Source organism: Gymnodraco acuticeps, unplaced genomic scaffold, assembly GCF_902827175.1.
Source record: "Gymnodraco acuticeps unplaced genomic scaffold, fGymAcu1.1, whole genome shotgun sequence".
In the NCBI taxonomy this organism is placed as follows: domain Eukaryota; kingdom Metazoa; phylum Chordata; class Actinopteri; order Perciformes; family Bathydraconidae; genus Gymnodraco; species Gymnodraco acuticeps.
Genome location: NW_022991180.1, coordinates 2191894 through 2217263, shown reverse-complemented (window position 1 = coordinate 2217263; position 25370 = coordinate 2191894). Strand labels below are relative to the sequence as shown.

Here is a 25370-nt window from a genome sequence, read left to right as displayed (position 1 = left end):
AAATTGTGTTTTCTCACCTCTACACACCCAGCCAATAAGAGTGGGATGTGGGTGTGATTATCGTTTTGTCTTTTTTAGAAAGTTACAGAAATGGTCAGAAACAGCCCCCACAATCTGTCTACAGTATTTCTTCTTTCCTTGCATGTCTTCCTCTTCCCAGTTCATAAAAAGCGTATAGGATTACATGTGTTTCGCATTTTGGATTTCAGAAAGTCTCTCAAATGCTCTACCTACATGTATTACCCCAAAACATTTTCACAAAAGCCTATGACTACGGCATTGAATCGATTTAAAATGTTTGAATATCCTCATATTTGTCAGCTCTCCATTGTCATGTAGCTGCTGTGGACTGACAGATGTGTCTCTCCTCTGTTTCCCGTCCTTCTCTGTCTCCTGCAGCCACTGCATCAATCAGATCCTGGAGAGCGTCAGCCACATCCACCAGCATGACATTGTGCACAGGGACCTCAAGGTGAGTTATCACATACCAGTGGTGAGCACTATCTATTGTTGCACAAAAGACGAGAGGCATTTGTGGAAATTCACAGCAGGTCTTAAACGCACGCAATGCTGCAGACGTCATGCTTTGACGTCAAGAACAAATTAACAGGCGCGTCATTCGTCCCTCTCTTCACCTGCTTAACGTATTCCCATGATTCTCTACGTCTGTACCTCCTCCCTTTCACCCCCCTTGTTCCCCCTTTTTCTTCTGCTCACTTTCCCCCTCCTGCACTGCTGAGGAGTGACGAGAGCAGACCAGCAGCTATTAATAGCGGGTCGTAGATGAGACGACGACCAGCGACGATTTCCCTCGCAGCTCCTGTTCACCTCTTTAGAAACCAAGAGCACTCTGACCTCCTCAGCTGTGTGATTTCATTTGAATAATACGCCTCGATAGGATTTGAACACCTGGATGATTGCAGCACATTCATTTTATTGCCAGTTCAGAGCCATAACTTTAATAGTTTACTTTACAATCTGGTCTATTACTTTTATGTGATAGAGCAACATAACACCATTACTCTAGGGTAAGCAGACAAACACAATCGGAAAAGAGACGATCTGTTTTGTGTTTGAGCAGCGTAAATGGACCTGCTTTGCTTGTCATTGATTTTTTTCCGCCTCCAAGACTTTTCAAAGACAATAATGATGATAGATGATATACGGACAAAGGACAGAAATAAATTACCAGCACATTACTTGTTAATTTACAACTCTATTGATATGTATTCAAACTGCATCAATGCTACATCTTTCAGTGGATGGAGCTGCCTAAAAACAAAAAGTCATGTTTATGAATATTTTACTCAATATATTACTTTTATTGTATTTCATTGCATGCATTTGCAAATGTTTTTGTCGAAAGTGATTTACAATAAGTGCATTATGCACACTAAGCAGCATGTATCTGTCTTTTAGCAGCTTCCTATGAACCCATTGTACACCGCCCAGCACAAAAACACAGACAGTTATCAAAAAGCTGATGAACATAGCGAAGCATTTAGCAAACCAGAGCTAAAAGGAGAGTTCATATTGGAATGAGATGTTCTGAGGTGATCAGAAACACCTCTAAATTAGCACTAATGGTTCTCGGTATCTGCTGGATGTTAACAGAGGCAACTCTTTGCTAACATGTTTTCAACTGTATACGTTGTTCTCATTCATAACACTCCGTTCGATGTCTCACTCTGGGATGCGCCTCATCGCGGAGCAAACAGAAGCATCAATCTCATTACGCCAATCCTGATTGGCTGGTGATCTTGACGTCAGCGTCAGGGAATTCACCCCCTATAACGGCCCCTACACACGGCGGCGTGCGTTACCGCTTGGCGGTGGGCGTGTCTGAAGCTTGGGGATTTTTTACGAACAACGCGACCAACAACCAATCACATGAATGTCCCGCCCCGGACATACAAAGCAAAGCATTCATGCCACATCCATGCTGGCTAAATATACTGGCTATGCTTGCTAGCTGTCCATTCAAACGAAGTACACTGGATATAAACTCCCCAAACAGACGAAAACCTACCAGTTTCACCCACTGTCTCTGCCACCTCCCCCCATGCCTGGCTCCTCCGGTTTGTATCCCTGTATGTAAAGAGGGACTGGTCATATAGTACCGGGTGATTCCCTATCGCCACGATAATTTTCTCCTCCATTTTTTTGACATATGGGAAATAACTGCAGTCTGGCTCTCCAAACATACACACGGTTTGATTGGCTAGCGCTTGTACTGTCAGATTTGCATACGCGGGATTTGATTGGCTGACGCCTCCGTAGAGGCGGCAAAAGTAGAACATTGCTCTACTTTTGCAGCGAGCACCGCGAGAGAAGCTACGCTTTGCTCCCACAATGCAGTTCGGCGAATCGTGACGTCACCCCATTCAAAGTGAATGGGCAGAAGCTTTGAAGCGGCAACGCACGCCGCCATGTGTAGGGGCCGTAAGTAGCTTGCGCCACGACGCATGCGTCATTCAAACACCTCTTCTCGCTTCAGAGCACATCTCTATAGTAGCCGGACAAGCTTAACGGTCCACAGACTGAACCCAAATATAACCATTTCGGTCGACGGGCGCTCGCCGGCTACTCCTTCTGCTTCGCAAGAAGACGGTAATACTAACGCCAGTTAGTATTAAAATCGACCTCGCCGTTTCTTTCCCCGGAAAGTAAGGTAAGGTTTTGATTTTTCTCAAGCTAGCTACGCACCTGTTGCTAGCTAGCTTCCCCTTACTACCGACACCACGGTAGCGAGGACGCTTTTCTTTTTCTCTCTCACGGAGGAGAAAAGGATTAGAAGTATATTGACACACCAGTCAATATTCTTTGAGAACAAAGGACCCACACCGTCCCTTTTTCTCCGGATTAAGGACGGGTTGGTAACACTTTTTCTCTCAACGACGTACCTGTTACGAGCGGGTCCTCTCCACGCCACGAGGCGAACAAGATGGACGCCTCTCCCCCTCACACCAGAGGAGTCAGGGACTCGGAGGCTCGGTCATGCGGCTGCGGGTTGAAGATAGCAGGCACAGACTCACACCAGGTCTGCTCGTCCTGCCTCGGGCTGGAACACGCCCAGGAGGCTATCGACAACCCCGGCTCGTGCGGGCATTGTGCCCGTTTCAGCCGAAAGAGCCTCCACCGACGGCTAGCACACCAAGCTAGCTTATTGGAACAGGACCCCCTCATGTCCACTGATTCGCCGTTTGGCAATCAAGACACGGGGGCGTCCGCCGCAGAGACTGAGCCCCTCACTGTGTCGGTCTGGGGCTCACTAACAGCGGCAGCTGCGGAACCGGGATCCCACGCCGTGTCAGGCCGGGACCCGGTGGCGGCAAGAGACGCGGGAACGGAGCCCCACGCCTCACCAGGCGGGAGCTCCCAGCGAGACCTCACCATGGTCTCGCCCGCAGAGGCTCGGCCTGCTCCGCATACCGCCGATGGAACTGCTGGTGGCAGCCCACCTCCTACCGAGGATGGGCCCGTCACCAAGCAGGAACCCCACGCTGCCAGCGAAGGTGGACCGTTTCCAGTCGACCATGACTGAACGGTCCTACAGAGCCGCAGCGTTGTCCGCCAGGGCTCTGAACGTTTCCTCACTGCTAACCGCATACCAAGCGGAGCTCTGTGAGGATATGTTGAGTAATCCTGGACTGGCCGTTCTGGATGAGTTGGCCGCGGTCACAGACATTTGTCTCCGTGTCCAACGCTGCGCCGTCCAGGCCACGGGCAAAACAATGGGGATCATGGTGGTGCAGGAAAGAGCTAGATGGCTCAACCTCACCAACCTCCCAGACCGGGAAAAAGAGGATGTGCTTGACATGCCCATCGTTCCCGAGGGGATTTTCGGCTCCGCTCTTGCCTCCATGCAGAGGAGATGCGAGTCGAAAAACTCCCTCGAAGGGCCCAGCCGCTGCCTTCGCAGCGGCAGCCCTTCGTCCAAGCTGCCCCGAACCCTGCTCGGTTCAAAATACCGAAAACGCAGAGGTCGCAGTCCGCCCCGAGTCCCCAGCCCAGGCAGGGGACGAGGGCGAGCTGGCCTAGAAAATCTCCGGTTCCGGCTGCAGCCCAGGCTCAGCCAACCCAGAATTTCAGCCAGCAGTCGAGGAAGAAGAAGCGAGCGGCGTAACAGCCCCTCCTTCTCCCCTCTGTGACAGAGCTGGAAGTCTACGGTTCCCCAGCTCTAAATGTGTTCCCGCCGCCTCGAGAGATGCCTCAACACCATCCTCAAGTGTCACACACTTATTGATTTTTCTGTCATAAAACATTTTCCGCTGATGCATCCAGGCTTCGAGCCAAGGGCGCAGCTCGAAAAAATGAAAAGAAAAACAATAAAAACAATAAACAGTCCTTCAACTGTTCCCCTTCTGAGAGCAGCTACGGCCTCTCTCAAAGGGCGGACAATTGACGGGTCTGTGACGGCACCACCGTCACGCGCATGCGCAGTGCCGGCTGGCGCTGTAAAGGCACCACCGTCACGCGCATGCGCAGTGCCGGCTGGGGCTGTGACGGCACCACTGTCACGCGCATGCGCAGTGCCGGCTGGGGCTGTAAAGGCACCACCGTCACGCGCATGCGCAGTGCCGGCTGGGGCTGTAAAGGCACCACCGTCACGCGCATGCGCAGTGCCGGCTGGGGTTGTGAAGGCACCACCGTCACGCGCATGCGCAGTGCAGGCTGGAGCCGTAAGGGCACCACCGCCACACGCATGCGCTGTGTCGGTGGGGATTGTCGAAATGGGGCACCACAGTGCTCAGACACTGGAGGGCCCCATAACACAACAAATAGAGACTCAGAGGGGAAGATACGTGACATCTCAGCTGGCTCTAAGGAGCATACAGCGGGAGATGCTCACGACATCTGCTTGGGTTTCTCAAGACAGTTACACGGAGCTACAGACTCCAAGTCACCGTCACCCCCCCCTCGCTTCTCAGGCATTCTGCATTCGCAGGCCCGAGGAGAGTCAGCCCATATTCTGGAGAGAGAGATTCTCTCACTCCTAGAAAAGAGGGCTATATCTATTGTACCCGCCGAGCTCTCAGGGCGGCTTCTATTCCAAGTACTTCCTCGTTCCCAAACGGGGAGGGAATGGAATTCGGCCAATACTTGATTTGAGGGCTCTGAACAAATATCTAAAAAGATATAAGTTCAGAATGCTCACTCACACATCTCTGCTGCGGCTCGTGCGACAAGACGACTGGTTTACATCAGTCGACCTGAAAGATGCGTATTTTCACATCCTAGTATATTACCCACACAGGAAATATCTGAGATTCGCATTTCAGGGGATCTGTTATGAATACAGAGTACTCCCCTTCGGTCTGTCTCTCAGTCCAAGGGTGTTTGTACGATGTACGGAAGCCGCGATAACCCCGTTAAGACAACAGGGTATTCGCCTGGCGACCTACCTGGACGACTGGCTGCTTCTCGCACAGTCGGAGCAGGAGGCTGTTACGCAGACAAATGTCCTCGTAAAGCACCTGCTCAACCTGGGTTTCATAATAAACACAGAGAAGAGCATGTTGTGCCCCGCGCAGACTATACTCTTCCTGGGTTTACGCCTGAACTCGGTGCCCTTTTCAGCCCGCTTGTCAGCGGAAAGAGTGAAAGCTTTCAGAGCTTGTCTCGCTCTTTTCCAGCTGCGCAAACATGTTCTCTTCAGATCATGCCTGCGATTGCTGGGGCTCATGGCGTCAGCCATCCTGGTCGTACGACTGGGACGCTTACACATGAGGGAGTTTCAGCGCTGGCTCGCCGCTCTAAAACTAAACCCCCCCGCGCGTGGAGAGTTATGGTTACTGTGAAATGCGTAATGGCACTGGCTGCACCCGACTTTTCTAGTACGAGGTGTGCCTATGGGTGCTGTCCTTTCACGGAAAGTGGTCACCACGGACGCATGTCTGACAGATTGGGGAGGTATTTATGAAGGTCGCCCGGTGAGGGGTCTCTGGAGCAGAGACCTCCAGCGGGCGCACATAAATTACCTGGAGCTTTTAGAGGTGTTTCTCACCCTAAAACGCTTTCTGCCTTTCCTCAGGGGACATCACGTCCTCGTGAGGACAGACAATACGACCACAATATCGTATATTAACCGCCAAGGGGGTTTGCGTTCTCTCCAGTTACACACACTGGCGCGCAAACTGATCCTATGGAGCGGTAGACGTCTCCTCTCTCTGAGAGCGACGCACGTACCGGGAGTGATGAACCTCGGGGCAGATCTACTGTCATGAGGTATACCACTTTATGCAGACTGGACTCTACATCCAAGGATTGTGAGCCAGCTGTGGGTGCGTTACGGCAGAGCCACGGTGGATCTGTTCGCATCGAAAGACAATGCTCAGTGTCAGCCGTTCTTTTCGATGCACGATCTAAATGCACCGTTAGGCGTGGATGCACTCGCGCACGATTGGCCCCCGGGCCTTCTGTACGCGTTCCCACCCCTGGCTCTGATACCCCCAACTCTGGCCAGAGTGAGAGAGCAACGCCACACACTTATCCTGATAGCTCCGCACTGGCCAGCTATGTACTGGCTAGCGGAGATATATCAGCTGCTGTGCGGGCAGCCATGGCAGCTCCCACTATGCAGGGACATACTGTCCCAAGCGGGGGGGGCGATCTTTCACCCACACCCAGAGCGCTTGGCTCTATGGGCCTGGCCCGTGAGTGGTACAATCTGAATACAGTGTGACATGAAGCTGACCCTGGCAGCTGCCAAGCGAGCCAGTGGCACTCATGCACTATCTGTACAGTCTTCATGCACTCAGTTTGCCCCAGGGCAAACAGAGTGTGGTTGAAGCCCAACCCTGCCTTTATCTTAAGGCGGTTGGTTCAGGTACCACATTTGACATTGAGGCATCCTCCCCGCCACTGTATTCCTCCGGGGAACAGCGGCCGGATTTGCCGTGTCCAGCCCGTGCTTTACGCACGTACAGGGACAGATCAAGGGTGCTTCGTCATAATGACCAACCCCTTGTGTCCTGGGCTAACCCTTATAAGGGCAAGCCTGTTACTAAGCAACGGCTCTCCCACTGGTCTGTGGAAGCAATTGCTTTGGGGCTCATACGAGTCAGCGTTCGCAGGCACCCTCGGGTCCGCGAGCTCTTTCGACTCAGGGTCTGGCTGCATCCTGGGCTCTGTCCAGGATGTCTCCCATCCAAGACATTGGTGCAGCGGTGAGCTGGTCCTCGCCGCTCACTTTTGTCCGCCTCTTAACAGGCTGGACGTTCTGCTCCCAGTGTGACTCAAGCAGTGCTGGGCACCTGGTTGAGTCAGAGCTCTACCTGTTAAGTTCTGGTTGGTTTGGTGATTTTCGAGATAAGCTCGTCTGACAATACGGGAGCTACAATTTCCCATAGTGAGACATCGAACGGAGTGTTATGAATGAGAACTATAGGTTACTTACGTAACCCCAGTTCTCAGAGTAACATGAAGTGAGATGTCTCACCAGACGGCCCTCCTTGCTATGGTGAAGCGAGAAGAGGTGCTTATTTTGAATGACGCATGCGTCGTGGCGCAAGCTACTTATAGGGGGTGAATTCCCTGACGCTGACGTCAAGATCACCAGCCAATCAGGATTGGCGTAATGAGATTGATGCTTCTGTTTGCTCCGCGATGAGGCGCATCCCATAGTGAGACATCTCACTGTCTCATGTTACTCTGAGAACTGGGGTTACGTAAGTAACCTATAGTTTTATCTCCGCTCCCATCAATGTAGTAAAAAAGACAACTTTTAGGGGTTAGATTATTTGCTGTTGAACAAACCATCCCATCATATTGTAGCTAAAAAAGCACCATCTGATGTTTTTCCAAGAATTTCCTGGAGATGAATCTGCTAAAAGTGACATCTGTATCGTAGCCCAGATATTTCTAATAACGGCAGCTAATTGTGTCACGGGGAGGTGTGACCTCACACATGCGTGCATCGCATCGTATCTCATCCTCGCTGAAGGGAAAACAGGAATTAGAGAGAAAGAGTTGAGTGCTGTTGGCTGGTGGCAGGCTGAGTTGCCATGGTAACTGTAGGGTGAGGTCACCCGGCTGCTGCAGCGCCAGCGTAGGGACTCATTATGCCACCTCACATCTATCTGTCTCTATCTGTCTCCCTCTCTTTCTTCCCTCTGCTGCTTTGACTCCAGCTCTGTCCCTGTGCAGTCCTTCCCCTTTTCTCTCCCTTTCCCATTGGTTCAGCTCTGATAGAGGGGGAGGAGTGAGTGAGTGAGGGAGGAGGGAGGGATGGATCGATGGATAACTAGATATAGAAAGAGACTGACAGATGAGAAGAAACAGACAACGAGCTCAGAGACGATGTCGGACATCTGTCAGCATTTATATGATGAGGATGGCAAACCACTGCAAGGACTTTAACCCTCAAAACAGACCTCAGGCCTGCCAGTTGGGACTAGTAATTTAGAGGATAGGGCAAAGAAAAGCCTTTATTTTCCCTTATTGACTCCATTAACACCTGGTTTGTTAAACTGGACACCTGGAGAGATTCAATCTTCATTCTGCCTGACTCGTAAACATAAGTAAATAATCAAAGATGGTAGGAAGAGCTGGTGCACAAACTATTTCTGAAGTCTCAGAAAGAAATTCACAATACTCTCGAGAGACCCTTAAAGGTTGCAGGCGGTCAGGGAGTAGGGCGCAGAATATTGCTTTTGCCATATTGCATTCAGGTTTTGTTTTTGTTGGTGGAGCGTAACAGAAGAAAACTACACTGTGAAATACACTTGGACCTATCATTCATAATTTAGTGAGGGCATTTTTAGTTTTAAGTTCCATTAGTTAAAAAATAATTTCCTTTAATTTCTAATTAAGCATTTGTTTCATTTTAGCAGAAATGTGTACAGTGCATTTACCACAAGTACTGTACTTTTGGCTTTGCATACTTTCCTATGGCTAACTATCATCAGTGGTAAAACTTGCAAGCACTAGCTCAGCAGCCACAGTTGGTCATGTGACCTCGTCTTGCTTGTCGTTACTCAAAAGTCTCCCAACACTAAGTAGCTCTATGGGATCTTTTCCCTTGCTGAAGAAGCCTTCTTCAGCTGTCGCTTTTTGAGGCAGCTTGAGAGGAGGTGAGGCAGGATTAAGTGACCTTTCAGCAGATATCTTTTCTCAAGACCGGGGTGTCACTGTTTAAATTGCATTTCCACCTGGCTGAGATACAATCTTAGTGTAAGCCAGACAATCTCCAGCTGAAAATGATAGCAGTGGAACTCCAAAAAAAAACACAAAATCGACAATCACGAAGCAGAAGGCAGCTGTCTAGCCGCTTGAAACGCCTCCATTGGACTCCTTTCTTTACTTCCCTAAATGATGACGTCACTATGTAACCATTGCACATATTGGCTAGCTTTACAACACATTGTGTGTGATAGGCTAAGGGACAATACATCTCTATAGTATCAGCTATAATAGATATTGTGAAAAAAACGTAAAATAAGTGCATTTTAACAAGCTGTGCATCCATAATCTGTCCCTGACCTCGCACCAAATGACTCTTAACATGGCGCGTTTCCTCGATTTCTCTCCCTCTCATCTTTTCATTAAGCGACAGGAATTATGATTTAACGAGGCGCAAATGAGGGAACCTGTTAAACTAAATCACAGTTAATAAGCGCTTTTTCTTTTCCAAGTCCTGACTGTTGCATGATTGTGTGATCAGAAGGACAGTGTAGAAAAGAAGGCGTTAAATACGGTGACAGCTGAGGGAAAAGGTCTTTCCTTCAGGGGAAAGCCTCTGGCCTGCTTGACCAAATCATGCCTCATTACTGCTGTAGACGTCATCTAGCTCCTGCAGCTCCTACAGTCATGCAGACATTTCCTACAGGGGGGTACATGATTCTTTCTTTTGCCCCTCATTGTTTTCCTCTTAGCCTATAATTGTGCTACAACTCACTTTGTACTATGCACACTGTTAAGAGTTTGTCCAAGGATAAACATTTCATCTATGGTCTCTTTTAATGCTGGCCTAAAATAACACCATGTAATTAACTCATGATGGGCATCTGTCTCTACGTTTTTACATTCTACAGAAAAACATATTTAAAGAGGAATTTAAACTTCCAACAGCAACAATATTTCCTCCTAAAAATCGTTTTCTCTCTGCGTGTTTCAGCCAGAGAACCTGCTCCTGGCCAGTAAGATGAAGGGAGCGGCGGTGAAGCTGGCAGACTTCGGTCTTGCCATCGAGGTTCAGGCGGAGCAACAGGCATGGTTTGGTAAGATAAAACGTTCTACTAACAACTTAAATATTTCACCTTATTGTTTTTACATATTCCATAGTTTACACTTCCATCACTACGGTTTGCTTCAGGAAAGATATCAAAATAACTGCTTAAGAAAGAACAAAACTAGTGACAGAATAGAGTATATGTTTCAGTACATTTTGATAACAATATGCTGTGTTTTTGTTACCGTATCAGTGAAATAAAGCAATTAAGAGCGAACAGAATAGCAAATCATTTAAGAAAAAATGTAATGAATAGCCATTTGTCCCAAAGTAAATAAACACTTTATTTACTTGTCAAACAACAATTTTGTGTTTATAGTTTGGTTATTGATGTGAATATATGTTTACCATTCAAAAAGATAGAGGATATGACTTGCTTGTTTAATAAGGGTAAAACCCTTAAAGGAGGATACATGTTGAAATAATGTCAATATGCTCATTTAGGCTATTCAAGCGGGTGATACAGAGATCTGAAGAGCTTACCCATAGTCTTGCTTGAATCGTGCCGTCCTAAATGTTTTCCTTTGACTGATTTCACACCAGTATACTTGTTTTTCTCGCAGGCTTTGCAGGAACTCCGGGGTATTTGTCCCCAGAGGTGTTGAGAAAGGACCCGTACGGCAAGCCAGTAGACATCTGGGCCTGTGGTCAGTTCTACTTTCTGTCTGTTTGTATGCTGCTGCATTCATATCTTACTCCATTTTTGTTTAGGATTTATTTGCAATATGTTAATAAATATGTGTTTTTGTTGTAAGGTGTGATCCTGTACATCTTGTTGGTGGGATATCCTCCCTTCTGGGACGAGGACCAACACAAACTGTACCAACAAATCAAGGCCGGAGCGTATGACGTGAGTACTCCTCTCCTGTTCTTATAGTTTCCTTCCTCTGTATCTGTTTTTGTAAGCTGCACGTGTGTTGTTTGTGCGCTGAAGTTCAAAGCAGTTCACCTGGAAGCTGACCATAATTATGAATAATTCAGTGTAGTGTTGTGGAAATGCACACATCATTTGTTTACGGTAAAAATGGAGAAAGTTAAGAGCATAACTGGGGAAGAAAAGGAGTTAAATATAAAAGCCCCATTTCCCCCTAACACTGAGGTTAAGTCTACTGTTTCATACTTCAAGTTATTAATTGTACATTTTATTTATATTAAAAAAAAGATAATTTTAGCTTTAATAAATGCCTTTCTTTTACAAAGCTCATATTCTCAGGCTCATCCTTTGTTGGCTGACTAAGTGTGTTTCTTCTTTTTGAATCCATGAAGATGAGTCTGTTAGAGAGCTCCATCTTTTTTCATAAAACTTGAATTACAATACATAATCATAATTAATGTGAATGAGAAAACAAACACGACGAAGCCTTGGGATGAGCCCTACAGGACACCTTCAGTTCAAGTCTCGTCAAATTACACTCTCCGAATTCTGTCATGCAAGTCATTTAGAAATGTAATTTTAGTTTTTAATTGCTTGCTGCTTGTTATTGCATGATTTTCATCTAGCTGTAGAAAAAAGTCCTACACCATGAGAGAGCGATAGGCTTATTTATCAGATCTTGTCCTAGTCCTCTGGGAGATAGGAATGTATTACCCGTATTAAGTTCCATAATTGGAAGCAACCACATCTAATGAATGTGCATAATATGGGCATTGATACCAAGTGACTGTGACAAGCACTTGTAATAATATCCACTGTCATACAGAGGCCTTCAATCTCATTTTTCTTTCTTTTTGTCAGTAATTGACAACTGACTCTTTAATGTTTGAAGTAAATGTCTTTTGACAACTTGCTTTGAATTTGAGAAGCTTACATGTTTACGGGCACTTTATGCTTCTTAAATAGAGGGATTAGGGTGGCTGGTGAACGTGAAGGAGATAAAACTACTCTGACTTTGAAAACTAAAGCTGCCTTCACGCGATGTGCGATAAAACAATACAATTGTCGCTTAGCACAAAAGTTAATTTGCAAGTTTAGGTTTTAAGAAGTTCAAATGTATTGAACAAAAAAGAAAACTCCCTGTCTGCTATTTGGTGTTGACTGTGTTTAAGCACATCTGCACAGAGAGGTCTCTTGAGGCTCTACTTCCTGTAGATGTAAACTATATTTCGTTGTCTTAGTACTTATACTCTGTGCAATGACAATAAAGTTGAATCTTAATATTAATCTTACTTCCTGTAACAATTCTTAAATAATTCTTAATTTTACTAAGTGACATCACAAGTTCAATCCAATGGTTCACTCTCTATAATAAAATAAATATTGGCACTAACTCAAGAACAATTTCTTCACTTCTGTGACTCAAACATATTATTTATGTTTTTTTAATTTATTTGTATACAGTATGAGAAATATAAAGCTGTTTTTGGAGCATTAAATCATGTGAACATTTCACAGTAGAGGCTCAAATACTAATATGAACCTGAAAATGAGCAGGGCCCCTTTAAGCCAGTTGTTTCAGAATAAAATGCTCATCGAAAGCCTGATCGCTGTGATGCAGATTCTTAACTCTGCTCTTCTGTCTTTCCTCTTCAGTTTCCCTCTCCAGAGTGGGACACAGTGACCCCAGAGGCTAAGAACCTGATCAATCAGATGTTGACCATTAACCCCGCCAAGAGGATCACCGCCGACCAGGCCATCAATCACCCCTGGGTCTGCGTAAGTCACACTGCTCGCCTTCACAATACATCTTTTCCAGTGTAAAATATACCACAAATGGTTTGGATCACCTCTCACACACTTACACATACTCCCAGATTGACATTGCAAAATATATAGTAAGTATTTAACTATATAAGTATTTCATATTTGACTCTCTTTTCAAACTAAAACACATCTAATACCTCAATGAGTTTTACATTATGTACGCTAGCAGAATTTTAGCTTCATGAAAAATAAAACACACTGAATTCTCTGGATTCATTTATATTTAATGACGTTATGTTTATCTATAATGTTGTTTCCTCTCCTCTCCAAACAGCAACGCTCCACCGTGGCCTCCATGATTCACCGTCAAGAGACTGTGGAGTGTCTGCGCAAGTTCAACGCCAGGAGGAAACTGAAAGTGAGTGAGGAGCAGAGGTGGGAAGTAGTGGAGTACAAATACTTCCTTTCTGTACTTAAGTACATTTTTCTGGTATCAGTACTTTACTCCACGATGCCTTTTTACTTTTACTTCTTACATTTTTAACACAAATACCTGAACTTTCTACTTCTTACTTTTTCCAAACAGGCTGGTTCCTTTAGTTTGATTGTGTGTTTGGTGGCGTGATCATTATTATTTAGAGTCATTGCGTGCCTATTGATTTGAACACGATCCGTGTATCCATCATTTCCTGGTCTTCTCTAAAGAAGAGGGACCAATGAGAACGTTGTCATGTTGCCGTTGTTCAGCATGGAAACATTCATTAGCTAACAATGACATTATTGTTCTATTAATATAAAGGGAGGTCAGGTACTCTTTAAAACAGCTGCTAGTTATGGGTACTTTTTACTTAAAGGTGGGGTAGGTAAGTTTCAGAAACCGGCTCGAGTGCACTAAAATTTGAAAGTACACAGCCGAAAAGAATCCGCCCCTTCCTTCAGACTTCCTTACAGAGCACCTCCTCCAACACACATGAACGCGCACATGACGTCAGCAGACTGGTGAAAGTGGCGGCCTGTTGCTGGCGAGTCATTGAAGTACTGCTGCAATGCACGCCCAATGACGGCACGAGATACATTTGTGCGTGCACGAGATGGAAGGTTGACAGACAAGGCGGCAATCCAATCCGTTTAGCCGGCCCAGCTAAACGGATTGGTTGTACTTTTTACAGTATTACGGCTTCCACAGATGACATTTTTTTATGGATTTTTTGTCAAAGCACTTAAGATATTCATTGCTATCGGGATGTTAAGAGCATTCCATGGAATATAACAAAAAGTGTATCTGGAGCCGGTTTCTCAAACTTACCTACCCCACCTTTAAGTACATTTCGAAGCCTCTTTACTTTTACTTGAGTAAAGAAGTTTAGTCAGTACTTTTACAAGAGTATTTTTAAATACAAGTATCTGTACTTCTACTTGAGTAAAGGACGTGTGTACTTTTGCCATCTGTGGTGAGGACACAATCTTTCACACACATCAACATTAAACAAATCCTTCTAATGTTTATTTTTGTGTCTCTCCAGGGAGCGATCCTCACAACAATGCTGGTGTCCAGGAACTTTTCAGGTGAGCTTTGAGGCAGTGAAATGAATCACACATCAAGAGACAACAAACTGATACGGCCCAAAGACCTCAGACCGAAGTGCTGTTGATAATATAATAATCATTTCAATGAAGCCATGCAAAAAAACCACCTGGATGAAGAGAGACTGAGCTTTTGTGTCGGAAAACTACTTTGTCCTGTCATTAAATTGAAAAATAATACCTATATTTAAAGTTTAATACACTTTATAGGCAACCACTTTGTTGTTCTTCTTCTGACCGCACATTATTATCTGCTTGTCAGCTCTGTCTGCAGTCTTGATTTGGCACTTCAGGGGTTTGGCTTGGATTTCCTCCTCGTCAGCAGTTTGCTCACCTAAACACAGCTCGCTTTTGATTGAACATCCAATTTGTGGCTAGACGGTGGCCTAGTGGGCTAATGCATTAACGCTATTTGGACCCGTGTTGATTTGCTTTCATGTCAGTAAAGCAGCTCCTGTGGATTACAACCAATTATTCTCAGGTCAAGATTGATCTAGACAGAAGAGAGGCAGACGAGCCAGACCTCTAAATTACTTTAATCAACACTGCAGGCAAGTTCATCAAATTGATGTCCACGGAAATAAGATTAAATCATGCAGGTGTTTTGATGCTGAGAACATTTCCCTTCTGCTGCCTGACTTCATCCTAATTGAAACACAATCTTGTCTTCAGTATGCGCGCTTGACCCAAACACTTTCCGTAAACATCCATTTTTTCTCATTCTTCTCCAACACTCTATAAGTTTAAGAATCTGAGAAATTGAAAAGGCTCTCAAGCTTTAGTGAAGCTCGCGTCCTACCTATGCCTCCACATTGAATCCCTCTCTGTCCAATAGTGGGAAGGCAGCATACCAGCCCTGCCGCTACTACCAGCACGGCCGCAATGGCACAGGAAGGTACGTCTGCTTGAGGGGGCGTTGGAGTCGGGCGCTGCCAACTCTGTGCTCAGGCTGTTGGCATGTGGCCTGGGCTGCTTGAACCCCTCCACCTGCTGCCTGCTGCCTGCACACTGATCAACCACTTTTGAATGGTGGTCAATGCACTGGGGCATCTAACACAAACACAAACAAACATGTAAAGGGAAACGAAGCTCAGCTCTTGACCTCTCAGTACTGCTGCGTGTTTCGATGCTCTAATGAACAGAGCTTCTCTTCAGGACGGGCTATTTCATTTCCTGTGTCCATCACAACGGCCATTTAACTGACACCCCGCATGACCCTCTGACATCCATCCAACGAATGCAGCTGCCACTCAGCAAAGCTCTGTTTACACATCACTAACACAACTTGGATGCAAATCTTATCCTTTATGCATTTTAACCTCTACTGATCCAAAATATGAAAAGGTACACCAGGCTTTAACCTCAGTAACACTTCAAGTTTACCTCCTTTAATTTAGTTTGTGTCCACAGTACTGGACTGATGCCCAGTCGATGCCTGCCTGTGCTCGCTGCAACCTCACCTCCGCATGGCTCTGGCACTAACAGCGAGCCAAGCATGTGTATGAGCTACAACACAGAGCTATATGCTAACCTGCATGGGAAGCTGTTTAATCACTATGCACAGTTATTGATTTTCTTTGTCCCCTCTCTCCTGCCTGCCAAGTTGTGTTTGTGTGAACAGAGAGAAAGACTTAAAGGCATCAGTATGCTTCACACAAAGTGTTTGCAGGAGCAGTGTTTAAGGGGAGTGGGTGCTACGCTAAGGTGTTAATAATGGCCTTGTTTTATCACAATGGTTAAATGTCTTGATTGACTGAGTTACATGCAGAGTAAAAGTGAACAAGTTGTTTATTTTATTTTGCAAAGATGTCCAGCCTTTAATATTTCTGCTCACTCTGATACCCGTTGGGAATGCACACCTTGACACCTTTAAAAATGGATGCTGCATGTTTAAAACTCACCGTCATTGCACGAACCCACCACATCTGTTAAAATGCCTTTTAACACACAGTAATAGCCTGACAGGTGTGTGTGCCTGCAGTTGTCATCTTCCGTTTTCAGTTGTGTATTTCTTTTAGACGTTGAGATGCGGATATTAAACACGTTACTGTTTTCTTGCCTTTTCATTGCCCTCCTTCCTACTTTATAAATGGAAGGTAAGGGAGGATCATTGGTACATGACTTACCCAAATATGAGTGTTAATACATTCACATAAAGTGTGTTTGTTTTTAATCTGTGTTTGTGTGTGTGTGCGCATGTGTGACGTTTTATTCACTTGTGTCTGGTTCTAACTGTGTGGACAGGTTTAGAAGCAGAAGCACATAGTGTTATGTTATGTGATCAATTGTAGCCCAATATAAAGTTTAATTTCACATGAACTATTTAGATGACATTACATTGTGCTGTCAAGAGTGAGATATACCACTTTTTGTGTGTCCTGTTTGTCAACCTGCAACTTTTGACACATCTTTGGTTTAGTTGAAGGTATTAGCTGTATCACACTGGAGTCAAAATACATTTTCCTTGGTGATACTCACCTATTTCAGCAAGGAAATGCAAACATCTGGTTGTTAAAAGCTTCGCATGGACTTGAACTACTCTAATTAATCATTTAATTAATTGAATTCATATTTCTGTGGAAAACCCTTAGGTGGGAGCCCTTATCTGCTCTGAGAAATGTTGACAATATGGAGTAGGACTTTACCTGAAATAAAGTGAGGTCTGATAGCTAGGGTGTCAAAGAAAATACGAGTTATCTTACTTTAAATAATGAAACCTTCTCCAAGTTAACTTTAATATTTTCCAAATTCTTACAATCGTGTCTCTCTTTTTCAGCGTGCAAATCCTTACTAAACAAAAAGACGGACGGTGTGAAGGTGAGTCCTCTGACCCATGAGGGTTTTGTTTGATTTTCTACTTCTGTCTTTCTCTTCCTCTCTTCTGCCGTCTCCCTTTTGGTCTGTCATCCTAACTTCTCTCTAATAGCATGTATTGTCTATATTATGAACTAATGAAACCAACTGTTGGATAACCTCTGTGCTCTGGTGCTTCATAAGTGAGATTAAAGCCAAAGTAAAGGACATAACAAAGACAAGACACTTGTAAAATGTTTTGATTTTTACTTCCAGGTCTTTTCTCTGATTCACAGCGATCTGAGTGAGCGTCTTGTCTCACTTTGTTTTGATCGACAGTCAGCGTCAATGCATGCAGTGAAGCGCCATGATCAACAAATAAGATTCCCATTACATACAGGAATTTAAACAATAACTGAAACCCTGAAACAATATACAAATAAACTGCACAAACAATGATTTAAACCCTTTAGTTGTCCTTTCAAAATGCACTCCTTCAATTGTTTTTGCAGCTGATTCTTTCTCTTAGTGTCCCTGTCTCATCTCTGTTCCTGTGTAAGCTTGTGCCGCTGTTTTGCTTTTCTCTCTTTGTGGGATAAATCTGGCAGCTTCACTCTTTTACTAGATTGATTAGTTTCCTTGTTTCCCTATGAACCCTTATTCTTTTCCTCCTTTCCATTGCTGTCTGTCAGAAAAGGAAGTCCAGCTCCAGTGTTTGTTTGATGGTGAGATCGGCTCTGTCGTTTCCGTTCATTTTTCATTCTTTGTCTCTCTTCGTCTTTTCGAGTCTCCCCCCCCGGTCCTCTCCTCCCTCCTCTCTTTTCTTGTTACCTTTTGGGCAGAGAAGCTAGAGGCATTGTCTTTGACAGTTTACGTCTTGTCCAATTTGTGTTGGATTTCCATCCAACATCCCTTCATCTCCTCCTGCATAAGCGCCACCAAAACCATTGCAACTCCTGACAAACACCAAACACACTCATCCCCTTTCCGTATCCGTATCCGTAACTTCTGATGTCTAAGATCAGACTTGTTGGCTTTCTTACCAACATCCCTAACCATCACAGAACAGAGGGACATTCTAATCACCTTAAACATCAAAATACGATCATCTTCCCTTCTTCAATTATTGCATTATGTATTGTTCTCTCATTATTTTTCATTTGAGTTACTTTTTTCTCTCCCTCTACCTGTAAATAAAACAGCTGTCTTGGTAACTTGCAGATTGTCTAACTAGTGACAGTTCAGTCATTTTCAAATGGTAAATGTTTTATAATCACAAGCAGCCAATGAGGAACCAAAGTAACATACATTTAAATACTGTACGATCCTGCTCTGAAATCTATTCTGGTAGCTTTTACTGGAAAACATAAACTCTTAGGGAGATGTCATTCTTTAAAACATAGTCTGCAGTTAGTTTAGATCTGGTATTCTGTAAAAGGTAATTACATTATCTTTCTTGAACACTTTGCGCCAATTGTTTCATCAGCAATTGAAGTCAATAGATGTTATTTAAGAGGAGAATAAGATTGTGACTTCCGGTTATATCTGACTCATAATTTCAAGGCTGCCGAAAATGAACAACACACAACCAAGTCTGAGTAGCGTCTTCATATTGCTGAGTTTTACATTAAGACTGCGGATAAATCTGGTGAAATATATCCTGCTTATTTTCACTTCTTGAAGTAACTGCAGTTTGCCTTGTCGGTGTTAGTGTAGCACATTAGTTTTTCTGTTAGAAGATGTTCCTAGTTGGCCAGGGAGGACACCAAATACTTATTTAAAGTGTCACTGGGGTATTAGCTCATCTCAGGGTTAGAAAAAAACTGCTTAAAATCCTCCCAGCACTTTGCTCATAACATTACATTAAGAGCACGTCCATACCTTTGAACCTTTTGCGGGAATACTGATCGCATTGCATTCAAAAAGCTTCTCGTTCTTCTTTCCCGTTAGTAAACCTGAGTCTGAAGGGAGAGTCCAGCTAAAACTGTTTTTCTTCTATGACCTTAATCTACAATGTGCTACAGATAAACCCCTATTCTATTCAAAACAGCATAACACTAAGTGTTTTAGTGTGCAAGGAATACCAAGTGACAGATGAAGTCTGCACATTTCAATAAATGTGATTAAAAGGTCATATGGATGAAGCTTTAAAATGATCATTATGAAACAGCTTCTATCTTTTTGTTAGATACTCTCTCCCTGTTTTTCAAACTCTACATGTTTACAGATTTTCTGTACTGACCAATTCCACTTTTACATCATTTGGGTTATTTGACAGACTTGATAAAGCTTCTCCAGAGCTACAGATATTATTCAACTGCTTTGACCGGCTGACTCGTACTAACCATGGCTAAGTTGTCTACTAACAAGATTCAAGGCTTTCATTGTGATTCGTACGTAGCTACAGTGGAGTTATGTCGATGAAAATCGTAGGCCACAGGCTCCTCCAACAGTGCAACACAATAAAACAGATAGAAAAGTGCAAGTAAATACAAATAAAATAGAATATAAATAGTGCAATAAGAGTCTATACACAAGTGATAAATAATGTTTAAGTTGCAAACAGATGAATGTACATGATCCTGCAGTAATTGCATAGATATGACAGATTGTTAAAATCACCACAACAATTGTAGTGAAAAATAATGTATTGATATTTACTTTTACACATTTTAAATACATCTTGATAACTTTAAAATCATGGCTTTCAACATATCCGTTAATTATCAGATTGCAGCCAGTGAGCCCGACAATACACTGTTTCATTTATTTAAAATATATGCTTAATATATTCTGGTTTATCAATGTGAAGCGCTGCAGAGAGAGTTGTTCATTCACTGAGACTGTTTTGTAACAGATTGCAGGGACCTGTCTAAAGGTTTAGGGCGAACTAATATGTCGCTGTTTAGCTAAAGTAGTTTGGTGTGTCAAATATTAGGGCTTTAATCTGGTCATTGCATTTAGTTTGCATTAGATAATGAAACAAAATGCAACCATACAGTACATGACTTACACATTCAATCACTTTTCTCTACCATTGGAGAAAAGCTTGTCATCAAGGCCTTTCACTGCATGCAAAGACCTGGACTGCCAACCATTATTCTAACTTATTAGAGTCGGTTATGTTTTCTTTTGGCTGTGCTTCTGCCAGAAATAGTTGACAGATTTCTGGTGCTTGTTTCAGATACAAACCTGTGATTTGTATTTTTATCCCAGCATATGTTGATATACTTATTTGTAAAAGTGCTGGGAATATACTTAACAATCTTATATTACGTTCATTGTCCTTAAAATGCATGTGCTGACTAACTGTTCTGTATTTTTAGGAGAGCCCTTCACTCCTAGCGATACACATATTTAACAAAATACTCATTTCAGTTAAACAAGTTAGAAAGTGAGTACGCTCACATTATTGTTTGAGCGGACACTTTGCTCCTGATAATCAAAAGATAATTTTGAAGCTAAAACTGCATTTTTAAGTGCATAAGGCAGCAGGGTGCAGGTGATAGATAAAGATATTCAGATAAATCTGTTTATCATTGCTCCCTGATTGTGACGTTTTAAACTCTACACACGTACAATTCGTTGGATGTGTTTACTGGCCGTGTAATCGCTCAATTCCTGCTTTCCACCTGAGATTCCCAGAGGCTGGTTTACAATCTGAGCCCGGTGGAAGCATCATTCTGTGTTGTGTTTCTCTGCCCCAGTCGCAGGGGACCAACAGTAAAAACAGTGTAGTGAGCAGCAGCAGCACCAAAGACAGCAGCATGTCATCTACAGCACCAATGGTACCTCATCTCTATTTGGTTTCTCTCACGTTGCTTTCTTTTTTAACCGCATCATGTCATTGTTTTCACCTTTTTCAATGTTAAGTTCTGTCTCTTCATCTTCTCGTGTCACACTCCATGTTAAGTGAATTATGTTCTCGTCCTTCATCTCCTGCCTCTTTGCTTCTGTCGTAAACACAAACTGTGATGGTGGATTTGATGACTTTAAAATGGAACAACTGCTTGTGTCCCTCCTGGCTTGTGTTTTACCCAGACCTCCTGTGTATACATTTACTCTGTGAGCTGCGCTGACAGGTAGACAAATGACTTTCATTTTGCAGTGCAACAGCAGGCACTTAAAGCTGGCTCTGTTCAGCCACTTCCTGGTGACATCAGGTTGATTGTTTGCCTTTCAGGAACAACAGGTTTATGGCAATTTCTTGGAAAGCACAGCTCACTAAAGGTTGAACCTTTATCCACCATTACAAATTGATCTTTTACAAATTGCTTTTTGATATGTGAATTGTAAACAAGGAGGACTTCTGGGTAAAGCAGGAGCTGGAGTCACTGAGGGGTTGTTATTTTATGAGGAAGAAGCCCCTGTGTTTATACATGTGATGGAATTACGTCATTTATATAACAAACTTGAAATGACTGTGGGTCCGTCCAGAGGTGTGACAGAATGGTGTACACAGCTGAGAGTATGTGAATAAATAACTAAAGAAATATTTTCTTTTGAAGGTAGAAAGATTTAGTCTAATAATATAAAACTCAGTCTGGAATTAACTGCTACATCTGTAAAATTGTAAGATGGCCGTTGTTCATGGTAGGAAATGACCCTATTTACACTTAAATTAAACATATGGACAGTTAGATGAGAGGAACAAACCCATGCAGAAAAGGATAAATGTACCCATTATTTTCTATATTATGGCTTTGCTGAATTCTGCTCACCAGTAAATGCTAGTAAGTTAGATGCCAAACTGGCCAAATTGAGAACACAGTCAGTTAGTCAACAAATCTAGTGTAGATTCCCATATGTTATTGAAGGGTTGATTTTTTGTTTTTGTTTCTGGATGTTTATATCGACTGACTAATCCAGAATACCTAACTTTTTTCATTTTTAAACGATGGATAACTGGGAGAGCTTGAATTGTCTTTGTGCAGAATGTTTCTGTGTCAGTCACGGTTGAGGAAGAGGAGTGGTAACACAAACACACAGTCACAAGGTTCTTTATTTAGTCATACGAACATAGCTACAGTGTTGTTATGTAGCTATGCAGCTGAAAATCTTGTGTCACACACGTACGGTAAAGCAGTTTATGCTATTCATCTGGAAGGTTGTGATAGGTAAAGAGTCACATTGTCAACACTTAAGGGTTTGTGGATTCAGACTAACCAGGATTGCAAATGCCAGTTATCTAGATTTAAGATGTGATGTAGTATAATATTATATAACGCAAAAGGATATAGTTTTGTGTGTATTTACTAGCTGTTTACGTTTATTATGTAGCATCTTTTAAAAGTATTATTATTTTTGGAGTGCTTGCTACCTCAGTTAATTTATGCACCAGGGTTTTCATATACTTTATCTCAAAGTGGGTTAAATATGCGAGCTTCCTAGATATAACTTCCTCTTGGATATCGAAGTAAACTGCATTTCAAAACAGTTAAGAACCTAAGGTGACATTATAGTGTCTTACCATCTGCACTCACAGTTACATGCACACTCAGAAACCCTCCTCCTCAGCCATGGCTCTGTCTGGTGAATATACAGGAGCTTGTGTTCATGGCATGCATTGTGGGAGAACAAACCTCCTTTAAGGCCACTCTGCTGGGGACAGACTGACACTGAGCACCTTGACATCTACACTCACCCTTAATCACCATAAATGCTCCACAGCCTCTGCACTGTAGCTCCTGTGCTTTGTTTTGGTGTGCGCACATGCGTCTGTTTTGTATATTTGTCGTCATTGTATGTGTTGGTATTCCCCGGCATCTCCCCCCCCCCCCCCCCCCCATTCCCTCCCTGCATGTTAAAGTGTCTCCTACCTCCCCCCAGGAAGCCCAGACAACTGTTGTACACAACCCAGCTGACGGCACCAAGGTAAGCCCCTCCTCTCCCACCTCCAGCCCCCCCGCTGCTCACACCTGCAGGGGACTGCTGGAGGATTTTCTCTAAACACACTAAACCATGCAACGCTGTCAAAACAAACGACTCTCTGTGCTTCATTGTGCAACTTATTATTCTTTATCTTCCTATTCACTAAAATAGAGTTGAATCCTGTGAACATTTCAAATCTGGAAACACAATTAAATCAATGTTAAGGTGCCCAATTATTGAGCCACTGCAAATAACAGAGTTGCATAGTTTTTTTAATTTGTATTAATAAATAAAAAAAATGTTGCTCTTCCATTTAAGAATAAGGAATTGGGATAAGTGAATTTAAAAGAGACACATCATTTTTAAATTCTATTTTAAATTGTTTATTAATTTAAAAGAATATCATAAGAACATATACAGTAAGTATGAATACGGTGGTGTTACCCTTCAGATCAATACTACACTGTGACAACTTTGTCTTCAATGTCAGACTTTTTACTAAATGAACCAACCACCACGCTGCTTACGCTGTAATGTTGGTGTGCAAGCTTGCAAATGAAGGAACAAATACACAACTTTGTTTCCAGTCACACACTGACATGCACTTGCACACTCCTTCCTGATACAATTACCCACACGACTTCAAATTGCTCACACACTCTGCTGCTCTTGTGTGTGTGCGGCTGCCCTCGCTGCTGTGCTGGCTGGTTTGTGCTCCTGGGAGGGAGTCGTCCATCTGTCCGTTTTCTGTGTGTCCGTTTGGCCAAAGCTTCCTCAACCCTGTCTCACTTACACATAATAAAATGTTTTGTTTTGCTGTTTCTCTCTCTTTCCCACCCTCTCTGTCTGACAGGGCTCCACAGAGAGCTGCAACAACACAGAAGAGGAGGAGATGAAAGGTAGGAAAGGTACTTGTCCAACTTTCACCTTCTCTGCATGCCTCTTTTTGATCACTTTGTATGTTGTCTTTCAAACTGCAGATCTTAATAAGCAAACATAAACATACATTTGAGTTGAGGTTTCAGGTTACTGTCCACTCTGCTTCAGTCAGGGCGGTAGAGGCTAAGAGATCCAGATAGTTTAGTGCATGAAAACAGACAGATGCTTTACAGGAAAGACAAATGTGAGGTGAAGGGTTGGATATAAACACCTTGGACTAATAACAGTGATGCTATCTTCAAGAATATACTTGTGCTGTTCTCTGCATTAGGGCTGCTCAATTAATCGTATTTTAATCGCGATTATGGCTTGCAACGATTACGAAAACAACGTAATTGAAATAAAACACTTATTTTTTTATTATTCCTTTTTTTTTGTGGTTTTTCAGTTGAATTATACTTAAAGTTCAGGGTAATCCACTATTAAAAACATACTGTTCAATTTTTTGAAAATGTTTTCTCCAATAAATGGATGTTTTCAAAGTCAATGAATAATCGCAATTACAATTATTGACCCAAATAATCGAGATTATGATTTTTGCCATAATCGAGCAGCCCTAATCTGCATTCACATCTTGTGCAATTGCTCAAAAGCTAAACCTCTTGCCTCCCTGTCGGTGTGCTCGAGTGTGTGCCAGCATCACACGCCACAACCTTCAGTTGAGCGCTCTCTGCTCGGGGAATGACCCTTTCAGGTTATCAGGTGAAGTAGGACAGATCTGCCTCTGGAAAAGTAGTTAATCCATTTATTTAAGTTGCTTAATGTAGATTAACAGGCACTTGATCTTATAGTGGATCATCTCTGACATGTAATCGGGAGGCAGTTGTGCTGTGTGTCTCTCCAAGGTTGATTACACTTATTTATGTAATTTGGTTTTGATTAAATCATCTGGGAAATGATTCGATTGCTCTTGTGTTCTCTGAAATACAAACTGTGTAAGGATGCATCAGCTCCTCCATGTGTGAAGTCACAGGGTCGTGGAAAGGTCTGTTAAATGAAGCACATAATGTCACAAAATCTTCGATTGCGGCTCACACATTTCCTGCAGCCTGTTGCACCAGCCGAGCGCATATGAACACAAACTGCTACATAGTTACTAGCCAGTTTCACATTAAACTCCTCACATAGATCCCTTGCACGATTTCTACGTTAGCTCAAATGTAAGTAAGTAAACCAAACATTGTCTGCATTTTAACTGAATGTATCATTCAATAAATCAATGTTTTACACACATATATTCAAAATGATGGATTGAATACTTCCCTTTTTAAAATCTGGCTTTATTTGACTTGAAATGAACAAACTAGTGAT

At 43.3% G+C, this 25370-nt stretch overlaps 1 protein-coding gene across 36 annotated transcripts in view; it reads left to right on the top strand.

Annotated features, from left to right (window-relative positions):
• The window catches only part of camk2g2 (calcium/calmodulin-dependent protein kinase (CaM kinase) II gamma 2), a 64291-nt gene that overhangs the window by 31773 nt on the left and 7148 nt on the right, over nucleotides 1-25370 (top strand). For 3 of the 36 annotated variants that reach the window (XM_034237714.1, XM_034237703.1, XM_034237692.1), the window contains exons 6-17: nucleotides 400-472; nucleotides 10118-10220; nucleotides 10795-10878; nucleotides 10987-11081; nucleotides 12762-12884; nucleotides 13207-13290; nucleotides 14396-14438; nucleotides 15292-15351; nucleotides 17233-17273; nucleotides 20957-21037; nucleotides 23079-23123; nucleotides 23974-24019. In XM_034237714.1, coding sequence (XP_034093605.1) covers nucleotides 400-472; nucleotides 10118-10220; nucleotides 10795-10878; nucleotides 10987-11081; nucleotides 12762-12884; nucleotides 13207-13290; nucleotides 14396-14438; nucleotides 15292-15351; nucleotides 17233-17273; nucleotides 20957-21037; nucleotides 23079-23123; nucleotides 23974-24019 — 878 coding nt within the window. Of the gene's footprint in view, nucleotides 1-399; nucleotides 473-10117; nucleotides 10221-10794; nucleotides 10879-10986; nucleotides 11082-12761; nucleotides 12885-13206; nucleotides 13291-14395; nucleotides 14439-15291; nucleotides 15352-17232; nucleotides 17274-17941; nucleotides 17975-20956; nucleotides 21038-23078; nucleotides 23124-23973; nucleotides 24029-25370 lie in introns of all 36 variants that reach the window. The other 33 variants (XM_034237713.1, XM_034237701.1, XM_034237691.1 and 30 more) reach the window with 15 other exon arrangements.